This window comes from Borostomias antarcticus (assembly GCF_949987555.1).
Source record: "Borostomias antarcticus genome assembly, chromosome: 19".
NCBI classification, from domain to species: Eukaryota; Metazoa; Chordata; class Actinopteri; order Stomiiformes; family Stomiidae; genus Borostomias; species Borostomias antarcticus.
The window spans coordinates 15,378,956-15,396,455 of record NC_140252.1 but is presented as its reverse complement, the minus strand read 5'-3'; the positions used below and the strand labels follow the sequence as shown (position 1 = coordinate 15,396,455).

Below are 17,500 nucleotides of genomic sequence, written 5' to 3'. Positions count from 1 at the left end.
TGACCATGGTGGGGGGCGTGGTGTGAACGGGCAGTGAGCGGGTCCTCTGGACCGAGCTGTGAGTCCGGCTGGGCATGCTGTTACTGCCCCCTGGGTTGGCGAACCACAGACCCTGTGGAGACGCATACGGGCAAGACGGGTCCAGTCAAACATTTCTGCTGACGCCATGAAGATATGTAAGTTAATATACAGTAGGTATGTATAGTGCAAATGGTTCACGAACGGAATGGTAAGTTCATAATGTCTACAAACATTTCTGATCTTGATTGACTTTCACATCGGATGTCAACGAAAGCTGATGAATATCAGATTTCGATTCATTATCAGGACGGCGGGGGAGGGTGGATATGGGGGAGGATGTGGGGGAGGGGTTTGGGGGAAGCATCCAATAAGAATTTCCCTTCTTTCGCCTAAAAGCATGGGCATTTTCAAACCGCACGCATTCCTGCCTAACCTGCTTATTATACATTTAAAACCTCTTCCTCTCCTCCCCTCTCTCCTTCCCCTCTCCCCCCCTCCTCGCTGACGGTGTCGTCTAAATCTACTGTCACTCTTCAACCGCATGAATTCCTCCGCTGTAACCTGCCCGTTATACATTCGACCTCCTCTCCTCCATCCCTCCCTCTCTCCCTCCCTCTCCGTCTGCCTCGCTCGCTCTCCCCCTCTCGTGGCCCTCCAGTACGGAGCGCCAGGGAAAAACAGGAAATGCCTGCGCACTGTTCTCACTGCCTCGGACTAGCCCCCCCCCCCCCTCTCTCTCTCTCTCTGACAAACCTCCTCTCTTTCTCTCTCTCCTCCCTCTCCGTCGCCCCTCCCCCCCTCACCGCAGCCACTTCTCCCAAAAACGATGACTCACACTTTTCGCTCTCTCTCTCTCCCTTTGTCTCCCTCACCCTCTCTCTCTCTCTCTCTCTCTCTCTCTCTCTCTCTCCCTCTCTGTTCTCATCCCCACAGACAAGCTTAGGTCCAATCCCAGAGCTCAGGTCCAATCCCAGAGCTGTCCCAGGGTGGAGATAAGCCAGGAATTTCCTCCCATTGTAGGGATGTCTGGAGAGAGTGGCAGGAGTAGAGCAGAGTAGAGCAGAACAGAGCAGAACAGAGCAGAGTAGAGCAGAGTAAAGTAGATCAGAAAAGAGTAGAGGAGAATAGAGTAGAGGAGAATAGAGTAGCGTATCGTAGAACAGAGCAAAACAGAGCAGAGTACAGTAGAGTAGAGCAGAGCAGAGCAAAGCAGAGCAGAGTAGAACAGAGTAGAGCTGAGAACAGTAGAGTAGAGTAGAGTAGAGCAGAGTAGAGCAAAGTAGCGCAGGGCAGAGCAGAGCAAAGCAGAGTAGAGTAGAGTAGAGTAGAGTAGAGTAGAGTAGAGTAGAGTAGAGTAGAGTAGAGTAGAGTAGAGTAGAGTAGAGCAGGCAGAGTAGAGTAGAGTAGAGTAGAGTAGAGTAGAGTAGAGTAGAGTAGAGTAGAGTAGAGTAGAGTAGAGTAGAGTAGAGTAGGCAGAGTAGAGTAGAGTAGAGTAGAGTAGAGTAGAGTAGAGTAGAGTAGAGTAGAGCCGGGCAGAGTAGAGTAGAGCAGAGTAGAGTAGAGTAGAGCAGAGCAGAGTAGAGTACATTAGAGCAGAGTAGAGTATAGTAGAGTAGAGTAGAGCAGAGTAGAGCAGAGCAGAGTAGAGCAGAGTAGAGTAGCGCAGGACAGAGTAGAGTAGAGGAGAGCAGAACAGGCCCAGGCTTTGCCCCAGCACTGATGCAGTGTCTCTGGAATGTGGGCGGCGTGGCTACAAGTTCAATCCACTTCACATCACGTCCACCCCAACACACACACACACACACACCCCAACACACCAACACACAAACCCATCCCAACACACACACACACACCCCAACACACACACACACCAACACACAAACTCATCCCAACACACACACACCCCAACACACATACCCACCCCAACGCTCACATCCACCCCAACACACACACACACCAACACACACACACCCCAACACACACACACACCAACACACAAACCCATCCCAACACACACACACCCCAAAACACATACCCACCCCAACACACACCGCTCACATCCACCTCAACGCTCACATCCACCCCAACACACACACATCCACCTCAACACATACGCATCCACCCCAATGCTCATATCCACCCCAACACTCACACCCACCCCAACGCTCACATCTACCCCAACACACACACACACACTCCAACCCCAACACATCCACACCAACACTCACATCCACCCCAAAACTCAACACTCCCAGCTGTGACAGCCGTATATCTACCACGGCTTGTTCTTACTCAGCACTGTAACTTCCTGCAGCCTAGCGGTCCTGATCCCGTGTTCAACCTGGATAAGACCACTTCCCCAGGTACGTCTTCTATCGGCGCCCCCTACAGGCTGTCTGGGGGAGAGAGAGAGAGACCCACCTGTCGTCCCTGCTTGAGGCCGGTGGGCGTGGAGCTGGCACTGCGCGGCGTGGGCCCCAGGAGGCCGGCCGTGCCCAGCAGCCCCAGCCTGGCGCCCGGCAGGCTCCGCGACGGCATCTGGAACTGCCGCAGGCTCCGGCGTGCCGAGGCCACGCCCCCCACGCAGCCCGCCGTCGGGAGGGAGTTGGACTGGCCGAAGCCGCGGCTGGCGGGAGAGAGACCCCACGCACACCGGTGAGTAACCGTCGCCTCGTACACACGCGCGCGCGCACGCCGATGAATGACCTCAGGTTCTGCATGCGTGTGTGTGTGTTTTAAACATACCTCCGTTGTTGTCTGTAGCCCGCCATGTCGAGGAGGGTTTTCCTTGGAAACGAGCGGAACAGCTTCTGCACCTGTTGTTTCCATGACAGCAGCCTCTTCTTCTGTGTCTCTGTGAAAGCCTGGGAGAGGGGGGAGGAGAGGGGGAGGAGGAGAGGGGGAGGAGGTGGAGAGGAGGGGAGGAGAGGGGGAGGAGAAGGAGGAGAGGGAGAGGATACAGATTAGTGAGGTATCAGGGATGAGGAGAGGCTCAGGATGACTCAGTATTTCTGGTCAACATTGATCTTTGTTTCCTGGTGAGGGAGGTCCTGTTCACCTCGTGGAGCAGGCACTTGTCGATGAGCTGCAGGTAGGAGCTGATGTTCTCTTCATCTGGCCTGGAGACCAGGAGCTGTGTGCAAACTGGAGGAGAGAGAGGGAGAGAGGGTGGAGGGAGAGAGGGAGGAGGGAGGGAGGAGAGAGGAGGAGAGAGAGAGAGGCAGATGCATGAGTTTCCTCCAAGCAGGATGGCTTCAAACATACCATACCTAACCCAAACTACCTCACCTACCCCTAACCCAATATACAGTACCTTACCTAGCTCAACATACCTTATCTAACCCTAACCCAACATACCTAACCCTAACCCTAACCCAACTAACTAACCGTAACCCTAACCCGCCTACCTTATCTAGCCCTCTGAGGAGAGGGAAGCTGCCAGCCTACCTAACCCTATCCTAACCCACCTAACCTTAACCATGACCCTCTAGAGGAGAGGGCACCTATCCTAACCCAACCTACCTTTCCCCATGACTCGTGTGAACTGGCCGGGGATGTCCCCCTCGGCGATGAGGGCGGTCCCGGACTCGGCCTCCCCGGCCCCTCCCCCTCTGGCCAGATGCGAGCCGGGGGCGGCGCTCTTCCCCTCGGCCGTCAGCAGGGGGCGCTGCGGCGAGGACTCGTCGCTGACGCACGCCTTGATGGGCGTCAGGATCATCTGGTGGAGCTCCTGGAGCGGAGCGCGCAGGTTACCCCCCTCTAGGACATCCTGAGAGAGAAGAACAGAGAGAGACAGACAGGTTAACCCCCTCCAGGACATCCTGAGAGAGAGAGAGAGAGAGAGAGAGAGAGACAAACAGGTTAACCCCCTTCAGGGCATCCTGAGAGAGAGAGAGAGAGAGAGAGAGAGAGAGAGAGAGACAGCCAGGTTAACCCCCTCCAGGACGTCCTGAGAGAGAGAGAGAGAGAGAGAGAGAGGCAGGTTACCTCCCTCCAGGACGTCCTGAGAGAGAGAGAGAGAGAGAGAGAGAGAGAGAGAGAGGAATAGTGAGAGACACAGAGGGGAGAGACAGCAGAGCCCAGAAGGAAGTAGGAAGTCAGTTGGATCTACCGTATGAAGTCCCTCCAGCATCAGGTACAGAGATACTGTTCGTCAGGTCGCTTTAAGTTCAGGAGATGCAAATACGGCTGCTATTCGTGACATCATTCCTGAGGTCTCCATGGCGGCCACCGACAGGCGGAAGGATATTTCCGACGCGAGAGATGTGGAGAGATACACTGATGTGGTCAGGGGAAAATAAAGTAATCCCCAAAATACACGCATGTTTGCTCCCGTGTCCTGCCTCGTCCGCACCGCGACGCCTTACTTGAGCGGTGCATTAAAACTTAAAATACCGAGCGACAGGTGTCTCGTTTCTGACCTTAGAAACGCGGCGCGGCAACAAATTTTAGAACCGAGCCTTGGCGAAAAGGTTACCACCCGCCCCCCCCCCCGAAATTAGCAGGCCCAAGAAGCCCCGCCCCTTCACTGTGTCCTTGATTGCCATTGTCTTAGACTGCTGCTTCTGTGTGTGTGTGTGTGTGTGTGTGTGTGTGTGTGTGGGAGGGGCGGGGGGGGGTTGCTTTTTTTAGAAGTGGCGCCAAAAGCTCCTCATCTCGGGATAGCCGTTCGCTGAGTCACGGCCTTTGCTGCTTCTGATTGGCCCTCCCAGATAACCCCCGGCCTCAGACGGCGAGCCAACCCCAACCCTCGCCAGACGTCGGCCTGGCCCGTCAACACGACAGCCGTCCGGCCGACCGCCTCCGGGTTCACCGCTGGCCGAGGGAGGCGTGTAGACGTGCTCTCTGTCTGACCGTCAGCTTTAGTGTGCTGGTATGTCTGGCCAGGAGAGAGGGAGGAGATAGAGACAGGAGAGAGGGAGGAGATAGAGACAGGAGAGAGGGAGGAGATAGAGGAGTAGAGACAGGAGAGAGGGAGGAGATAGAGGAGTAGAGACAGGAGATAGAGGAGTAGAGACAGGAGAGAGGGAGGAGATAGAGGAGTAGAGACAGGAGATAGAAGAGTAGAGACAGGAGAGAGGGAGGAGATAGAGGAGTAGAGACAGGAGAGAGGGAGGAGATAGAGGAGTAGAGACAGGAGAGAGGGAGGAGGATAGAGGAGTAGAGACAGGAGATAGAGGAGTAGAGACAGGAGAGAGGGAGGAGATAGAGGAGTAGAGACAGGAGAGAGGGAGGAGGATAGAGGAGTAGAGACAGGAGATAGAGGAGTAGAGTCTGACCTTCTCCAGACAGCGCAGCATGTTCTGACGCTCCCTCAGTTTCTGGATGCTGATGACGATCTTGTGCCGCGCCCCCTTGGTGACGTTCTGTAGGAAAAAACACCATTAGAACCGTTACAGAACCGTTCACCTGACCAGGTACCAGTATCCTGACCAGTTACCAGTATTCAGGGTGTCATTGACCTGTCTGACCAGTTACCAGTATTCAGGGTGTCGATAGCCTGGCCATTATATAAAATGTGTTCAACTTTTCAAGTTCAACTTCCTGACCGCTATGCTGTTTACATTACACTGCGACGTAGATAGTCTCCGGTTTCGTAAACGTCCCTGTGAGAGAGGCCCTCCTCCCTCGACCCCTCCCCTCCTCCCTCGACCCCCCCCCCCCCTCCTCCCTCCCTCGACCCCCCCCCCCCTCCTCCCTCGACCCCCCCCCCCCTCCTCCCTCGACCCCTCCCCTGACCTGCGACTCCAGCTGCTGCTCCGTCAGTGACATCATCTCGTCGTACGTCATGGTGGAGAAGAGCGCGGCGTACTTGTGGAGGCGCAGACTCTTCAGCCAAGCCGGCACATCTGTAGGGCAGACGCGCACACACACACACACACACACGGACACACAGACACAGACACACACACACACACACACACACACACACACACGGACACACAGGTTAGTGCTATGTCTTGTGTTATGGGTACAGCTGGAATGAATCTGTTTAATGGCTTTGACATATGACATCACGCATGGGTCAAGTCTTTGCTGGTACTCCCTCTAACTATCGCATATCACTGTGTCACACAGTTTCCCTGGCAACGTTAGCCCCCCTACCCCGCGACTGAGCATATAAGGTGAAACTATGTGAATAATCTTTCCGGTCTTCAACTTCACTAAGTATACAGCTGTTATCATAATGAGCGGTTTGTCACCCTAGACAACATTTACAAAGTCTGTAAGTTCTCTAACCTGTAATTCATACTGTACTCTTGTGAATACCTTAGATAAACTAAGCAAACGACCCGAATATGGCTCATCCCTTCGGAAGCTCCCTTTACCATAAAGCCAACAAAACCTTTTGTGTGATATTTTGCGTTCTCTCGTGTGTACTGTCGCGAGGCCTCTCCTGTTCGTCGCGTTGAATGTTAAAACCTAAAAATCAAAAAAGATCAGTAACAAAAAAACGAAAGGCACACAAAAAAACGTTGACCCTAAGCGAAGATGTGGAACAGAAGCCGGCCTACGCTAGCATGGGGGAGCCCCTCCCAGGACGGCGTGCGTAGCGGGGGCGGGCCAGTCACCCGCGGCTGTGTATGACTAGTAACCCTTAGCGGTGCTTAGCCGGCTGAGCTGTCCTCTCGGCGGGGAACGGTGTTTTTCTCGCGGACGGCAGCCGTCGCGGTTAAATCGGCGGACGGCGGCGGAACAGCTCAGCGCTGACTCAGCTGTATTCGGCGCGTTGTTGCTTGGACAGGTGTTATTGTGGTTAGTTGTGTTTTTTTTTTCCTTCAAATGATCTCGGTAGAGACAGAGCACCTGCTGAACACGCACACGCGCGCGCACACACACGCACACACTCGCACACACGACTGAGGCTGATTGAAGTTGCGGAGAAATATGTGGAGGGTGTAGGTTCACTCCCTAGCCTTCTCAGTCAGGAAACATTCCACGTTTAATCGAGAAAAGCTGAAAGTGTGGTCGTCAGAGGGGCTACTGGACTATCTGGAAACGCTACAGTCATAAATGTCATGACCGCGCGTGTACAGCAGATGGATGCGTGGTCAGCTCCAGGTCAGCTGGGAGGAGAGGAGAGAGGGAGGAGAGGAGGAGAAGGAGAGGCGGGAGGAGGTGAGGAGGGAGGAGAGTGGAGAGAGGGAGGAGCAGTGGAGAGGAGAAGGGATGGAGAGGAGAGAGGAAGGACATAAGAGGAGAGGAGAAAAGGGCGTGTTGCTCAGGTACACTAGCTGCAGGCCAGACAGAAGGTCAGGAGGTCAGGAGGTCAGCCCAGGGTCGAAGTGTTCTTCAACACCCATCCACTCAGTCAACAACAAGCTGGACCAACTGACACAAGCACGAACCAAGTCCCCAATGTTGGACGGCAATGTCGAAGAAAAATGAGTGTCTAGGACTTCTAGTTTTATCTATGAGGACAACAGAAAACAACCCCTCATCCATGTTTCTACTGATGTGCCCGACTGACCGACAGGCTGACCGAATGACCGGCTGGCTGGCTGACTGACCAGCTGATTGGCTGGCTGGCTGGCTGGCTGGCTGACTGACCAGCTGATTGGCTGGCTGGCTGACTGACTGACCAGCTGATTGGCTGGCTGACTGACTGACCAGCTGATGGGCTGACTGACTGACCAGCTGTCTGACTCACCCCTCATGCCGCTGCCCTCGTCGTGGAACGCGCTGCGGTGGAGGGCGGAGCCTCCGTAGGCCACGCCCCCGCCCTCCTCCAGGTGCTCGCTGCCGCCGCTGCCCGACGACGCTACGCTGCTCTGGGGGGAGAGGGGCGCGTGGTCGGGGGCCGGGGGGCCGCGCGGGCCCCGCAGGTCCTCCTGGGACAGCCAGCCGTGGCCCAGAGACTGGCTGGCCGGGCCGCTCATCGGAGGGGTCAGCGAGACGGAGCGCTTCAGGGGACTGTGCTGCCCGCCACCTGACAGGGAGACAACATGGAGAGGAGGAACGAGGGAGACCCAGACGGTTAGAAAGGGACTCTGCTAAGACTGCTGCTCCCGACATAAACACACACAGTCACTGGGGGGGTTTGGGGGGGGTAAGGGGGGTCTCCACAGACACTAAGGGAGGGGGGTAGGGGGAGGGGGGGGTGGCCACGTGAGACCATCCTGATCTAGCGAGCTCACTTTCAGCTCCTCTCCGCAGATTAGCCTGGCCTCACCCCCCCCCCCCCCCCCCTCCTCATCTCGAATGACCTCAGCGGGCGGGAGCGCTTCCCTTGACGGATCAACTCGTTGATCGACATCTTTTCCTCCGAGAAACTCTGTGCGCGCTCGTGCTCTTGTTTAATCGTTGTTACTAGAGCCTGTTTCTGCAATAACTGCACATGTGGCTGCCTTTATTCTACGGACGTAGAACCACTCGTTGCTTTGCAAGACTGTTTTGCCACGGGAACCGCTCGGGGGGCTACGTTCTACTGGGGGGGCAGAACGGCGGTCGGTCAAAACCTGATTGGAGAGAAACCGTTGGAGATAGGGGGAAGTCCAGACTGATCTGCAGCGAGAAACTGAAAGTGAACTCGAGAGATCGGCGTGGTCTGGCGAGACTGGGGGGCGTCCGAGGAGGCTTACAGCGACGCCTCCCTTGGCGGGGAGAAGGCCCGGACTGTCAGAGAGGGGCTCTTCGACTCAGTGAGACGTGACCCTCAACGAACCCCCAGCTCAACCGCTACTGATAACAACATGACGGTCTAACCCAGACCCGTAACCCCCAGCTCAACTACTGATAAAAACACTCATTCATTCCACTGGGGAGGGGGAGGCATGGGGGGGGGGTGGGCATGGGTGTTGGATGAGCCTCCATCAACGTGGTCTGCCTGGTGTCCAGGGTTGAGACCACCTGAGGCTTTTAGCCGGCATGGGGCTGTTCTCAGGTCAGTGTGTGGCTGTTCTCAGGTCAGTGTGTGGCTGTTCTCAGGCCAGTGTGTGGCTGTTCTCAGACCAGTGTGTGGCTGTTCTCAGGCCAGTGTGTGGTTGTTCTCAGGCCAGTGTGTGGCTGTTCTCAGGCCAGTGTGTGGCTGTTCTCAGGCCAGTGTGTGGCTGTGCTGAGGCCAGTGTGTGGCTGTTCACAGGCCAGTGTGTGGCTGTTGTCGGGGCAGTGTGCGGATGTTCTCAGGGCTTTTCTAAGTTAGGACAGTGTGTGGCTGTTCTCAGGACTGTCTTTATTCTTACTCCCGCGACGGCGGCTGCTAGTCTTCCTGGGGTTCCACTGTTCTCAGGGCTGTTCTCAGGACAGGCCTCTACGAGGAAGGCCTCTGGACCAAACCAGGCCGCTGACGCTCAGCTCAGAGAAAACACCTCTCTCAAATCCGTTTTATTTGTAGGAAAAACCAGCAAGGGTCGGGGGGGAGGGAGAGAGAGAGAGAGAGAGAGAGAGAGAGAGGGAGAGAGAGGGAGAGAGGGGGAGAGAGACACTGATCTCTCCAGACTCCTGCCCCCTTCTTTACACCTACGCAACAGGTAAGCCTTTCTTCGGGATCCGCTACAGCCTTGCCCAGCATCACGGAATGTTCCAGATGCGGCGGGATGGAAGGGAACACGCCGGACGGAGGAAGCAAACAAAATAGAATAACAAGGCGCACAGGAGAGGGCTTTATGTGGCGCGGCCGGCAGAGAGGGCCGCCAGGCTCTTCCCCTATATGCAGCACTCTTACTGTTTGGGCTATGTATAGGCCTTCACAGGCTGGTCTAAAATAGGTGCCCAGCTAACATTACAAGTTCCAGTTCCCTAAATATTCGCCATTTCCCCTAAATACAGACTCCCACAAAGGCTACCTTACATGGGGACAAGATGGGGGTGGTATGTGGAGCAGGGGACAGCGTGGGGAGGTAGCGTGGGGGAGGGGGATGGGGGGGGGGGGAGGGTGAGGTGAGGTGAGGGGTGGACGGCCAGCTGAATGCTGGGAAACCGCCGCGCAGATTTATCTGGTCGTACAATAATAATATTCACCTTTCAACGTGACGAGGAGAGGGGTGGGGATGGAGCTGGTTTGGGACTGAGGAATGCACTTTGCCGAATTCGAACGCCCGTCAAACGATCTGTCAAGGCCTATAATAAAACGTCTATAAATAAGCTTTTGGAATATGTCTTAATGTTGACCTCATATTCAACTATTCCTTGGTACCTGATAGTTGTTTTTCACTTCAGTCTTTGAACATTTCTTAAACACTGCCTGTGTAGTGAATACCAGAGTCATCGCCAGTGTACAAAAGAATGAACCATCAAACAGGAAACGGCATCAGTTTGGCACAGAGCTTCAACCACAGGTTAGAGAGTATCGCTCAGCGCGATTATCAGAGTATATTGTTCAGCGTGATTACAGTTAGAGTATTGGTCCTTCCGGGTCATCCCGGGGTCCTTTCAAGGGGGGCGTGTCATCCTGTCACATATATCTGTGGAGGGAACTGTTGACCAATCGGCTTATCCTACACCCCTGCTGTCGAGCGCGGCCACGGTGGAGCCTGACCCGAGTTGTGAAATCCTCCCTTTGTGCGGAGCTGAAACTCCGAGCAGTCAAAAATAAAAGGATCTTGCGCAGCGCGGAGCTTTAAATGTGCCTGTATTTATATCCTCAGCTGTCTTCTTCATCAGGAAAAAAAGACCCTTGCATTCTTCTCTGGAAATATCCGGCTCCAACCACAGATATGTTCAATGTGGATATCTCAGGAGCACAGCCCTGCCTTCCCTTTTATCAGAGGCTAGCTAGCTGTGTGTGTCATGGGAGGGGTGGGGGTGTTGTTTGGGGTTGTTTACCTGTGTGACAACGTGGGCTACTCCTAACACTGCCCCGGAGAGCTTGAGAACTGTACAGCTGTTTGACAATGGCCGACACGGCCCCCTCAGAGTCAGGCTGGGGTTGGAGAGAGACTCACCACGCCCCCCCGGAGGCTGACAACTTTATAGAGCTGTTACAGATATGAAATATGACACAGTAAATCAGGCAGATTGTTTTCCCGACATGTGACTGGTTAGTTTGTTCGAGGGAGGCCCGTCGTGATTCGCTGCGGCTTAGTGGAAGCCCGGCTAGACGTACTGCGCACGGCGCAGCTGAGCTTGTCACTTAGAGACGGGATCATCGAATCAACCAGACACCCAGACGCCATGTTTCCAGCAGTCTGACATCTTTCCCCTCCGACTGCTCTCCACGTGTTCACTCAACAATATCACTTACATCAGCTTTATCAAATAGCCGGCGCTTTCATTCATTTTAGCTCTAATATGCGACATGGGGAGACATGGACAGGAAGTCATCTAGTACTGTTGGGACGACAGCTCTAAAAAGCAAGAGAAGAGAAGGGAAGAGGAGTAGAGTAGAGCAGTAGAGAAGAGAAGAGAGGAGGAGAAGAGAAGAAGAGGAGGAGAGAAGAGGGAGAGGGAGAGGGAGAGGAAGAGGAGAGGAGAGGAGAGGAGAGGAGAGGAGAGGAGAGGAGAGGAGAGGAGAGGAGAGGAGAGGAGAGGAGAGGAGAGGAGAGGAGAGGAGAGGAGAGGAGAGGAGAGGAGAGGAGAGGAGAGGAGAGGAGAGGAGAGGAGAGGAGAGGAGAGAGGAGAACTCACTGGTGTTGCACCCTGCGCTGGTGCCCACCGTGTTGATGGTGGCGGGCACCGAGGCGGACGGGTACAGGGCCAGGTGTCCGTTCTCACAGTGCTGCCCGCCCTGCTGCTGCTGCGGGTGCCAGGCCACGCCCAGGCCCGAGTCGCGGGAGCCCTGCCAGCCGTTGAGGCGGTCGTCCGAGCCGTAGCGCTGCGGCGCGTGGTGGTGGTGCGGCGGCGGGTACAGGTGGGCCGACGACGGCGCGTTGGTGGACGACGAGCCCGACGACGAGGACGAGGACAGCGTGGAGGGCGGCGTGGCGTGGAGGTGGTGGTGGGCGCCGCCACCGCTGGCGCGCTCCAGGGAGTCGCCGCGCGCCGCCGCCCGCTCCTCCAGGTGGTTGAGCCACAGCGCCAGGGCGGCGCGGTCGTCCAGGGACGTGGCCGGGTGGATGAGGGCGTAGGAGAGCAGCTGGCGGGACTCCTCCAGGTGGCGGCCGTGCTCGATGGTGTGCGCCAGGATGCGCGGCAGCAGGCGCATGTATTCGCCCTTGGCCTCGGCGTTGCCGGGCTTGAGCAGCGGCAGGTGGGTGAGCACCAGCGAGATGACGCGCTCCTTCGGCTCACCCTGCCACTGGCTGATCACCACTGGGATGGAGAGAGAGAGAGAGAGAGAGAGAGAGGGAGGGAGAGGGAGGGAGAGAGAGGGAGGGAGGGAGAGAATCAACCAACTGATTTTGTAATGCAGAGCTGGTAGTGTATCCTCAGTGTAACAGGATGGACAGACAGAGAGAACGGAGAGGAAGGAGATAATGACGAGTCCTCAGATAGATAGATAGATAGATAGATAGATAGATAGATGAGACGTAGCTGGCCGCAGAGCAGGCGCACTGTAACGTCCTGTTGTTGTGGTGTGTGTGTGTGTGTGTGTGTGTGTGTGTGTGTGTGTGTGTGTCCATAACAGGTAATTCAGCCCAGCGGCTCTCATCTCTAATTCCAGATCCTTGAGTGACACAGAAAATATGTCCCACCAGACCCACCAGACCCACCAGACCCACCAGAACCACCCCACCCCACCAGCCTCCTGTACTCCGGAGAACAACTGCTCCTGGAACCTGTTCTGCTGCTCTGTCAGCTTCAATCAAATGGGATTTTATAATCTAGGGATGATCTGGTGAATAATTCCATCAATAGTTTGCAACAGAAGACAAATAGTTTATTTTACACACACACACACACACACACACACACACACACACACACACACACACACTACCTTATCTCTTAAACCAAGTCATGCGTAGACAATAGCCCATCGTTTGGAAACACCTCACATACTGTAAAATCTCTCTCACATGACTCATGAGCCAGTCACCCGAAACCCAGTCACATTCATCTGTCATTGTATGACATATGACATCATAGTCAACACTCCAGGACATGGATTCATCCAATAAGCACCCCATCACCGAAGTCCAGCCGCAACATGACTTCCTGTCGAAGATTACTGAGGACTGATAACTCAGAGATTTACACCAGAGAGGAGAGGGGAGAGAGGGTGAGGAGAGAGGGGGTGAGGGGAGAGGAGAGGGAGGGAGAGAGGGGAGAGGGAGGGGACAGGGGTGAGGGGAGAGGAAGGGAGAAGAGACGGAGGGAGGGGAGAGGGAGAGAGAGGGAGGGGAGAGGAGGGAGGGGAGAGGGTGAAGGGAGAGGGAGGGAGGGGAGAGGAGAGGGAGGGAGGGGAGAGAGGGTGAAGGGAGAGGGAGGGAGGGGAGGGGAGAGGAGAGGAGAGGAGAGGGAGGGAGGGGAGAGGAGAGGAGAGGGAGGGACTGGTGCTGCTTCTCTCTGGCATGCTATGATTAAGTGTCTCATCCTTTTCTGGCTCTGCCATTTTTACAGAGCGGACGCCACAAGGGCTCCAAACTGACGGCACACAAACAGACAGACAGACAGAGACAGAGACAGACAGACAGACAGACAGACAGACAGACAGACAGACAGACAGACAGACACAGGCAGACAGACAGACAGAGTTAGACAGCATGTAGTGTAGTGCTATAAGGAGACACACCAGTATAGTATGTCGTTTTAGACAGTATTCCTATAAGGAGAAACAGCAGTGTAGTATGTAGTGTAGTTCTATAGCGAAGGACACAGCAGTGTAGTATGTAGTGTAGTTCTATAGCGAAGGACACAGCAGTGTAGTAGGTAGTGTAGTTCTATAGCGAAGGACACAGCAGTGTAGTATGTAGTGTAGTTCTATAGCGAAGGACACTGCAGTGTAGTATGTAGTGTAGTCATATAGGGAGACACAGCAGTGTAGTGCAGTATGTAGTGTAGTCCTAATACGAGACAAGTGTTCAGAGATAAGCTAGTCATTGGTTGCCACTGAGTTATTAGCAGCTTTAGCATTGGCAATTAATAATTGTTCCAACTAACAATTTAAACAATAGCAACTCTGTATTTTACAGCTAAATGTAATATAGTTGGGGGGCCGTTGTCTTGATGTTTTGTGAAGGGGGGGCCAATGTCTTAGACTATGAAAACCTCTGCAGGGAGTTCTATAGGGACTGCTGAGAGAGAGAGAGAGAGAGAGGGTGGGGTGGGGGGGGACAGAGAGAGATAGATACAGACAGAGAGAGAGAGGGTGGGGTGGGAGACAGAGAGATAGACAGACAGAGAGAGGAGAGAGAGAGAGAGAGAGAGTGGGGTGGGGGGGGAGACAGAGAGAGATAGACAGACAGAGAAGAGAGAGAAAGGCAGAGCAGGGGAGCACATTACTGACTAACCATTACTTACTGCCCTCCACCCTTTCTGGAAGTGATGTAATCTTTCGTTTCAACGAAAAGATCCTTAGAATAAGGCGACCCTGTCTCCTGGGAATCTGAAGGGGTTCAGTAGTCGGGTGTGTGTGTGTGTGTGTGTGTGTGTGTGTGTACGGTATGTGTGTGCGCGCGCGTGTTCCGTTGGATGACTGTGGGCTTGGACTAGGGCCCAGTGGATCTGGTAATCCAGTCCTATTGACCCCCAATCCTAAATTTAGAGCCCTCCATTTGACTTGGCCAAAGGCCTGCTCCCCCTCTCCTCTCCTTCTCTCCTCTCTTCTGCTCCTCTCTACTTCTCTGCTCCTCTCCTTGCTGTTCCTCTCCTGCCACTGCTCTATGTCTCTCTATCCATCTATTCTCCTCCACTCTTCCATTTTCACCCCTCCCCTCTTCTGTCCTTCTCTAGTGATGAGACTCCCGGGTCTCTAAACGCTGCGTTTAACTAGAGACTGAAGGTCTTACTAGAGACTGAAGGTCTAACTAGAGACTGAAGGTCTAACTAGAGACTGAAGGTCTAACTAGAGACTGAAGGTCTAACTAGAGACTGAAGGTCTAACTAGAGACTGAAGGTCTAACTAGAGACTGAAGGCATTTGACCAGATTTCGCCGCTTAAAGTGGGTGGACACAATTTGAGACGAAAAAAAACCCTGCATTGCAGAACCAATCCAGCGTCTTTAGGGCGGTCCTTCCTAACGGGGCGGTGAATGTTTTGTTTTGATTCCCCACTACAGTTGGTTTGGAGGACATAATTTCCTGTAAGGCGGGTCCTTCACCCTTTTGGACGTTTAGGCAGTGGTTTTGATTGGTGGCGTCGGTTTTCGGCGCTGTTCTAGCAACGATTTTCAAAGGAGGTGTCTCCAGACTTTCGGAGGCAGAGATCTCCAAAGTCTGGCATCGCGAGACTAACCCTAACCCTGTTCTCTCCCCCTCATCCCTGTCATCTATCCATCATCAGAGTTTCCCCTACCATTGCCTTGGAGGGGCAGCCCACCCCTCCTGAAGGATCCAAAAATTAGATAGATTGCTAACATTTTTAGCATATGTCAATGGAGTTTATCATAACGGAAATTAGCATCACGGCTAGCGGACATTTTCTGACTGGAGTGAGAGATGATGAAATGAAAATATTTTATGTTTCTGTAGCTAGCTACATAAGTAACGTAAGCACAAATTAGTCTATGTCTTCTGCTGCTAGCAACTATGTGGGGCATACATTGTTAATTCCCATTTTTCCCCATTTAGGCTATGCATTTTCAGAAATGCTTTGGGAATTTATTTTCAGCTGTTCAGCATTCACACACATTTTATGCAGGACATGTTATTTTTTCTAGTAATATGTTTTTATTTTTTGTAAATAAATATTGTTAATACTTATTTACCTAAGTTATGTGCACTCATTTAATTTCAGCTCAGAGTAGAGAAATACTGATAAGAAATACACCGATAAACGCCTTACTGTACGTCTATGACGACACTGTTGACACCATGTATCCATGACATGCCCGCCCCGTGACAACACTAGTAGTTTCGGGGGGCCAACCACGCCCCCTGAAAAAAAAGGGAAACACCATCTCCCTCTCTTGTCCTGGTCTTGTGTCAGACAGAGGTCAGAGGTCAGTTAGGGTTAGGGTTAGGTAGAGGTCAGTCTTGCAGGGAAGCAGCAGTGAGCTGCAGATACAATGGTCTACTCATCCTGGGGTCTCTAGACCGGCGTTAAGCTAAAGAGAGCCCTCCTTGTTCCCCGTCCTCCTGCCAGCGTCCCTCCATGTCCTTCCTGACCAGGACCGAGCAAGTCGTCTTGGCGCGGACGCCAGGTCAACATTGCTGCCGAGGACCTCTGAAGTGCCTCCTGTTCCTGGAGGGAGGCGAGGAGGACGGGGGGGGGGGGGGACGGGGGGGACGGGGGGACCTCTCTCACAGAGGTCAGCCGGCCCAGCCAGGCCAGGGGTCAAAGTTCGCCGGCTATGGAAACGCGACTGGTCGACAATCGCAGGAATGCAGGAGAGTGAGAGTTCGGAAGCCCGTGTCAGACCCCCTCCCTCCCTGGGCTCCCCGCGACCCCCCCTGACCCCCGCTGACCCCTCCGGGGGGGGGTGCTCGAGAAAAAAGGGACGGAAGGGAACAGAGAGGGGAAGAGAGAGCAGACAGTGGTCAGATAGAAAGAGAAAGAGAGAGCAGACGGAGAGAGCAGACGGTGTGGACGGAGAGAGAGAGAGAAAGTGAGAGAGCATGGGGCTGTGTGGAGGGGAATGGAAACACTGAGTAGCCTTCGTTTACCTCCCCCTCCCTGGGCCAGAATAATCTCTCTCTCTCTCTCTCTCTCCACCCACTCCCAATACGTCTCGTTCGCCCTCCCTCCCGCGTTCAAAACTCATTCTATTTCACTCCCTCTAAAAAGAGTGAGTTTCTTTTCTCTCCTCCCTCCCTGTCCGTCTGTCGTTCTCCTGGTTCTCTCTCTCTCTCTGAATGCTGACTGGTGTTTACTGAGCTACAGGGCAGACAGCCTGACTCACTGAGAGCAGCAGAGCTCAGCACACAAAGCTGCCTAGTTCTCTCCCTCTCCCTCTCCCTCTCCCTCTCTCTCTCTCTCTCCCTCTCCCTCTCTCTCGGGTCACAGAACAGCTCCCTTGCAGAGAGACAGAAAGAGGGAGATGGAGGGAGAGGGACAGAGAGAGGCAGGTACGGCGTGTCACCGGGCGAGAGAGGGAGGGATGTAGTGTGACTGTGTGATGACACGCAAAAAGAGGGAAGAGAAAGAGAGAGAGAGGGAGTGAGAAGGTCATTGTTAGGAATCTGTGAATCACTGCAGAATCGCCCAGCGGAGGAGAGAGAGAGAGAGAGAGAGGGAGAGAGAGAGAAAGAGAGGGAGAGAGAGAGGGAGAGAGAGAGAGAGAGAGAGAGAGAGAGAGAGTGCTCTCTCCAGTCTGACAGCGCTGTGAACTTTCAGCAATGCGTGTTGCTGGTGAACTCTGCGTGGCACCCCGACCCAGCCCAGTCCTGTCCTACCCCTGCTCTGCTCTGTCCTACCCCTGCTCTGCTCTGTCCTACCCCTGCCCTGCTCTGTCCTACCCCTGCTCTGCTCTGTCCTACCCCTGCTCTGCCCTGCTCTGTC

The 17,500-nt window shown here is 54.2% G+C and overlaps 1 protein-coding gene across 2 annotated transcripts in view; it reads right to left on the bottom strand.

The window, feature by feature from the left end:
* The window catches only part of samd4a (sterile alpha motif domain containing 4A), a gene marked incomplete at its 5' end in the record, with an annotated part of 37,353 nt that overhangs the window by 2,785 nt on the left and 17,068 nt on the right, over positions 1-17,500 (bottom strand). Inside the window, 9 exons of one of the 2 annotated variants that reach the window (XM_084454140.1) lie at positions 1-112; positions 2,443-2,647; positions 2,767-2,885; positions 3,080-3,165; positions 3,544-3,790; positions 5,301-5,387; positions 5,761-5,870; positions 7,673-7,951; positions 11,587-12,210. The exon at positions 1-112 is cut by the window's left edge and continues 15 nt beyond it. In XM_084454140.1, coding sequence (XP_084310266.1) covers positions 1-112; positions 2,443-2,647; positions 2,767-2,885; positions 3,080-3,165; positions 3,544-3,790; positions 5,301-5,387; positions 5,761-5,870; positions 7,673-7,951; positions 11,587-12,210 — 1,869 coding nt within the window. The remainder of the gene's footprint in view (positions 113-2,442; positions 2,648-2,766; positions 2,886-3,079; positions 3,166-3,543; positions 3,791-5,300; positions 5,388-5,760; positions 5,871-7,672; positions 7,952-11,586; positions 12,211-17,500) is intronic. The other variant, XM_084454141.1, reaches the window with a different exon arrangement.